Source organism: Galeopterus variegatus, unplaced genomic scaffold (genome assembly GCF_000696425.1).
Source record: "Galeopterus variegatus unplaced genomic scaffold, G_variegatus-3.0.2 Scaffold13716, whole genome shotgun sequence".
Lineage (NCBI taxonomy): Eukaryota > Metazoa > Chordata > Mammalia > Dermoptera > Cynocephalidae > Galeopterus > Galeopterus variegatus.
This window is the reverse complement of record NW_007739827.1, coordinates 2796-9470: the sequence shown is the minus strand read 5'-3', so window position 1 is coordinate 9470 and position 6675 is coordinate 2796. Positions and strand designations below refer to the sequence as shown.

General features: G+C 35.1%; 1 protein-coding gene across 1 annotated transcript; it reads left to right on the top strand.

Moving 5' to 3' along the window:
* The first annotated feature begins 3431 nt into the window (after positions 1–3431).
* On the top strand, positions 3432–4370 carry LOC103581701 (olfactory receptor 4K14-like). The gene has a single exon (XM_008563472.1). The coding sequence runs from the start codon at positions 3432–3434 to the stop codon at positions 4368–4370; it is 939 nt and encodes a 312-aa protein (XP_008561694.1).
* Positions 4371–6675: the final 2305 nt, after the last annotated feature.

Below are 6675 nucleotides of genomic sequence, written 5' to 3'. Positions count from 1 at the left end.
TCAGTTTGTCTACTTTCCCTAACTTTTCAATTTCACCAATCTCAGAATTATTATTACCCCAATTGGTGAAAATCATCACTGAATTGAAAGATAACAATTGCAAAGTTGCTTTACTAGAGCGTCCTATTGCTTTTTGTAGGTCCTCTTAAATTAGTAATAACTCCTAGGCAAGATCAAAAGTATAGGATGAAAAGTTGTTTGTTATGTTCCTGGAATGGCAGCAGCATGTGTGTTATGTCCTCCGCGTCTGTACGTCCTATAGGGTTGCTTAGTATATGTATGTTAATTTGGAAAAAATGTAAGTAGTAGGTATTTTAAAGAAAGGTGATTGTGTATATTTTGCTTACACAAAGTACTTGGCTGTACATTTAAAAATTTGCCAATAGACTTGGGAAACTCTACTCCTTTAACAACCACATTAAATAACAGAGAGGGAAAATAGCTAATATTTATTAACATTCCGAGTACCAGAAAAGTTTAAGTGCTTCCTGTATATTTTCTGATTTATTCTCGCAACACAACAAGTAGATTGTGTGTCCTCTTTTTACAGTTGAGGAAATGCAAACAGAACTATCTTTAGAACAAGGTCACAGGTCAACAAGTAATAGAGTGAGATTTCAGATTAGATCTGACTGATTAAAAAATCTATGGCTATTCTACTAGTTTTCCTAAGTATGGGATTAATATTGAGTAATATAATCACTCCATAAATATTATAAAATATTAGCAATTTTTTAAAATGATAAAAATGCAGTATGATTTCTTATTGATGAGTCGGTACCTAGGAATGTACATGTTCATCTTTTTAGCAAATTCTTCTCTGAAATGCAGCTGAAATCCTGCTTTTGCTATTAGCCACCTTCTCTATCACTTATTCCAACAGGTATAGAACCAGTTGTTAAAAACTTATTCTGGAAATATTTGTCTTGATAATAAATTATGTCTCAAGATAAATTTCCAGTTGGTCAAGTTTCTCAAGGAACATAAATCTGTTAGGCATAATATGAGAATATTATCTTTATTAGTTAAGTAAACCTCCTCCATATGGAGCATATGTTTATTTGTAATTTGAGACTACTGTCCTGTCTCCTTCTCCACAGCAAACGTGTGCTTTACCTAGTCTCTTTAGGAGAATTTCTTTCTTTCTATCCTTAATCTATTCTTCTGAGTTCTAGTGCCCACAACGTGGTGATGGTTTTATTATTGTTCACCTGCTCTCACTGGTAAGATTTCAAAGAGAAAAAAAAAGATGAGAATTAAAAATAACTGAAACAATTTCAGGGGTTATAATTAATAAAGGGGGAAGGAAAATGGGCAATTATCTTTCCAATATCCAGCTTGAGAAGAGTTCTCAATTTATTTAGGGATCAATATGAGCAATATCATTATTGTATTTGGAGGTGAATGATTGATGATCACCGAAGTTTTAACTTCATGTACACTCAGCACTGACAGTTAAAGATGTACTTTCCTACATCTGTAATTTATTCTTACCTTAAAACATCTGATCTTATCTTAGATTATTGATAGGTAGGTAGGTAGGTAGATAGATAAGATAGATAATAGATAGATAACTTTTGTAACTTTGATGGTCAGGAGATGCTAATATTTCAAAGCCTAGAGATTTCCCAGCATATAGTTGAAGGTAAATATTTTCCACTGATACGCTTGAGTTACATTAGGAGCTTCCATTCAGTGTTCATGAAGTCAGAATTTGAGTCTTCTCTGAAATGCAGTTGAAATCCTGCTTTTGCTATTGGCCATCTTCTCTATCACTTATTCCAACAGGTATAGAACCAGTTGTTAAAAACTTATCCTGGAAATAATTGTCTTGATAATAAATTATGTCTCAAGATAAATTTCCTGTTGGTCAAGTTTTTCAGGAGACATAAATCTCCCTTCCACTTTGGTTAATCTTGTTCTTACATGACTCTCCACAGATTTTTTTAATGAATTCTATTTAATTGCAGATTTTAATTAATGAAATCTACGTGTCTGGTTCTGTATCCAAGTCATCATACCAATCTTTTCTCTCAAAAAGATTGCTCCAACATATATTATAGAGTGATAAGCTAAAAAAATAGTTTTGTGATTTCTTATAGAATAGGTATGGAGAAACTAATGTTGCACCACGTCATCTGTACTAAATTTTGATATCACTTTGCTGTAATGTTTCTAAGTATATGACCTAAATTTTAATGATTTAGTCTAATGGTTGTTGTTGGTGCCCCAGTAATATCCTTTTTACTGGACGAGTAGAATGAAGCTGGTTTTTAGGTGATACCACTATCTTCTGTTTTTATAGTAGGTTAATCTTTTATTCTAATTTTGCTTGAATAAGAACAAAATAAAATTAAATACAAACGTGCCTTAGTGATTCAGTCACAGGGTTCCTCTAAGTCTGTGCTGGTGTTCTTCCTCTCTTGCTTGGATAGCTCTTTCATGGTCTCTGTCTCTGCAGCAGTTAACTTGGGGGTGGCGCCACACTGTCACACTCAAATTCTTCAAGTGTAATGGGTCGAAGTTCATCTTTGGGTGTCTCTTCTATTGGTTTGTTTGTTCCTTTTACAGTGGGCTTTGGCTTCACTTCATGGGTGAGATGCTGACCCACAGTTGTGGGCAGGAGGCAGGGCAGAGCGGGGCATCCCAAAGCCCCAGCCTCAGGACCCCCTCTCTTATTATCCTTTTACCTTGTTGTCCTGCTTTCCCCATTTCCTTCTTATGAGAGCACCTTCTCAGTAAATTATTTGCACAGCAATCCTATGCCAGGCTCTGTTTCTTAAAAGAACAGTTTTAGGCACTTAGCTACTCTTTGGACATAATACCTGTATTAGTCCATTTATGTTGCTTATAACAAAATACCTGAGACTGGGTGATTTATAAAGAAAATGAAATTTATTGCTTACAGTTTCTGAGGCTGGGAAGTCCAAAGTCCATCTGGTGGTGGCAACAGTGACCCACGGGTCTCACATTGCAAGATGGAGAAAGCAGAGAGAGCAGAGAGAGAGAGAGAGGCAGACTCTCTTCTTCTTTTAAAGCCCTCAGAACCATGCCCCTGAACACCATTTTTAACCCATTCACTATTGCACAGTCCTACAATCCAATCACCTCTTCAAGGCCCCACCTTTCAATTACCATAATAGGATTTCCCACCTTCTTAACAGTCACAGTAGGGGATAAGTTTCTAATACATAAATGTTGGAGGACACAATTCGAGCTTCAGGGAGTTTTGAGAGGACATCATTCAATCCACTACAATACCAAACATATTTGGCCAGTACTGCTCTTTTCAATTATACTTTTTACTTTCAGATATAGATGCTGAATTTAAATGTAAACATCAAATTCTAAAAATTAAATATCCTTTTACATTGCACTAACTGACGATCTATCCTTATCTCTAGGTTATTTTAGAGGTCACACTAAATAAAATGGATAGAGAAAATCAATCTGTAGTGTCAGAATTTGTGCTTTTGGGACTCTGCCACTCATGGAATACACAGGTCTTACTATTCATGATATTTTTTATGCTTTATCTCATCGTTGTATCTGGAAATATCGTCATTGTGATCTTAATCATCACTGATCCTCATCTCCATTCCCCCATGTACTTCTTGTTGGCCAATCTGTCCTTTGTTGATATGTGGCTTTCCTCAGTCACCACTCCTAAGATGATCACAGACTTTCTCAGGGAGAACAGCACCATCTCCTTTGTAGGTTGCATGTGTCAGATCCTTTTTGTGCATTTTGTTGGAGGGTGTGAGATGGTGCTACTCGTGGTAATGGCCTATGACCGTTATGTGGCCATCTGCAAACCACTCCACTACTCAACCATTATGAGCCTGCAAAGATGTCTTGGACTGGTGGTGTCTTCCTGGGCCATTGGCTTTGTGCATGCCATGAGTCAAATGGTTGTGATTGTGCAGCTGCCTTTCTGTGGCCCCAGAGAAGTAGACAGCTTCTTCTGTGATATACCACTGGTCATCAAGCTTGCCTGCATGGATTCCTATAATTTGGAAATACTTATGAATAGTGACAGTGGGGTTCTGGCCATGACCTGCTTTATTCTGTTGCTGATATCCTACACCTATATTCTTCGCACTGTCCACCGAAGCTCTAAAACTGGAGCATCTAAGGCGCTCTCCACCTGCACTGCCCACATCACGGTAGTGGTGCTCTTCTTTGGGCTGTGCATCTTCATCTATGTGTGGCCAGTTAGCATCACCTGGGTGGACAAATTTCTTGCAGTGTTTTACTCAGTCATTACACCTCTCCTAAATCCAGCTATTTATACCCTGAGAAATCAAGAGATGAAAAACACTATGAAGAGATTCAGAAGTTATTACATGGATTCCAAGGTTAATACTTAATGCTCAGAAGCCTCACTGTAAGTACTTCGAGCTGACAATGTATTGACTTTATAAGATAGGTTGAGGATTCAGGATGTTAAGTTTATGTCTACATGTTATTCGTGGCTCCAGATACAGAAAAGGGGTTAATATAATTCAGGAAGTTTCAATATTTCCTAATAAACCAACAGAATGCCACAAAATATTTCCCTAAAATTCAAACACTAATGATCCTTTTTATGGGGGAGTTATCCAGTCTGTCTGTGCCTTTAACTACATTAAATGAACTCCTGATTTTCATACATCCATTCTGACAGACAACATCTTAATGAACTTCTCTTGAATTTTCTCTCAATCCCATTGGAAAAAGATGTATTTCTTTAGTATTGACACCCTCCCCTCTAAACTTCACTTTGCCTTTTTCAAAGGCAAAACATTAATATTTTTTTCTTAACTTAACTTCTTCCCAAATATTAATGGGAAAAAAGCAAGGGAAAGAATGAATAAAGAATGAAATAAAAGTTGTAAAGTATATAGGAACAGCAGTAGAGGTTACTTCTACTTGGTTTTTATTAACCCAATAAAAATTTTAAAATAAATTAAATAAATCCTAATAATACTATCCTTAGTTATCTCAGTTCCAAGTACTGATATTTATGCTATAAAAAACCACTGTTAATTTATTTATGCTGTAAATAATGCTGTTTATTTATGCTGTTAATAAACCGTTTTTGCGAAAGTCCTGAAATGTAATTTCCCTGAGGCAGGAACCACGCCTTATCCGGTTATTTTTTGAAACAGCAGTACATAGTGCAGTAGTTAATATATAATAGACACAATAAAATATTTTAATGAATTAGTAGAAGCCAATTTTTATTTGAATGCTTATAATTTTTATTTGTCAAGGTATATATAAGTAAGCTCTTTCGTCATTTAAAAAATTATCCTAAAAGTTTTAAATCATAAATAATATTTCTTTTCTTTCTTCCAGAATTATAAATTAAGTGGATTGAAATTCAGTTGTAAGAATCAACAATAAAAATCTTATAACAGAAAGATGGCACATACACAGTTTTTATTTTGTTTAACATGGGTGCAAAATACAACAAATGGCAAAATAAAAATAAGGCAATTATCATTCCCGACTGCCTATTTTATGCCATTATTTATATGTGGCACCTTAAGTGCTTTTAGTATTATCCCCAAACTGTGAATTAGAACACAAGACTTAGAAATAGGAATTTAATTTCCTCGAGGTAACACAGCTTTATTTTTCTTTACCTAACAGATTTAGAGATTGATTTGATTTCCAAGAGTGTTCATTTGTTATTTGACATTGCACAATGCAATAGAAAATTTATTTCTTACAAAGTAAGTGAAAGAGTAACTCGTGCCAAGAATAAAATATCAGAACATCTCTATTAACAATATAAAAATAATTATTGTAAATGGCATAATTTGTAATCTAGTTTATTCAAGCAGTGTATATTCTGAACAAGAGAAATACCACTTAAGCACATGCTTGCACACAGACAGTATTAAAGGACTTAACAATCAATTATTTGCTTGTTTTTGTCTTAGGCCTTAATTTCAATTCATCTTCATAAGTACATCAATTCAATCACAGCATTTTCATCACTGCATGTTTTAAGTAATTTTGTTTCTACCCAGAATGCTGAGTATCTTTATAATTTTGCATGTCATCAGAAGGTAAACATGGGAGTCAAGTGCTATTTACATGGAATTCCTGAATATTCTGAAGAAGAGCATAAGAATGAAATACACAACTTATATTGTCCTGTAATATAAGTTGTTACAACAAAATCTAAGTTGTACATGTTTTCGACTCAAATAGTTTGTCACTTTCTACTATGCTGTCTAAGCTTAGTATTTACACATTAATTTTAGACAGGCAGCTTTTCCTTAATTCCCACTGCTTTCTATTAGAATCATCTTCATAGACACTTACCTAGAGGCTATGTAGACATAGACATTTCTCAGACAAAATTCAAATGGCCAATAGCCAGTCTTAATTTCTAATGTAATGAAAATATTGTTGTCTACTGTGGTGGAAGCATTTCTTCCTTAGGCACCAAGAACTCCAACCCGGCAGAGCTCAAAGTTGTGAGAACAAGAAGCAAAATTGTGATTGGGCAATCAGTAATAACAGAGAAAGAAACTATGTCCCTTCTCACTTCTTTATTCCCAGATCCAGGGGATGAAAACATTGTCTCCTGTGGAAGACAAAAGGAGTCTTTAACATGCCATTACAGCATCCTATTGGGCCAGCTGTTTATGGGTATCGTATAACTTCGTATAATGTATG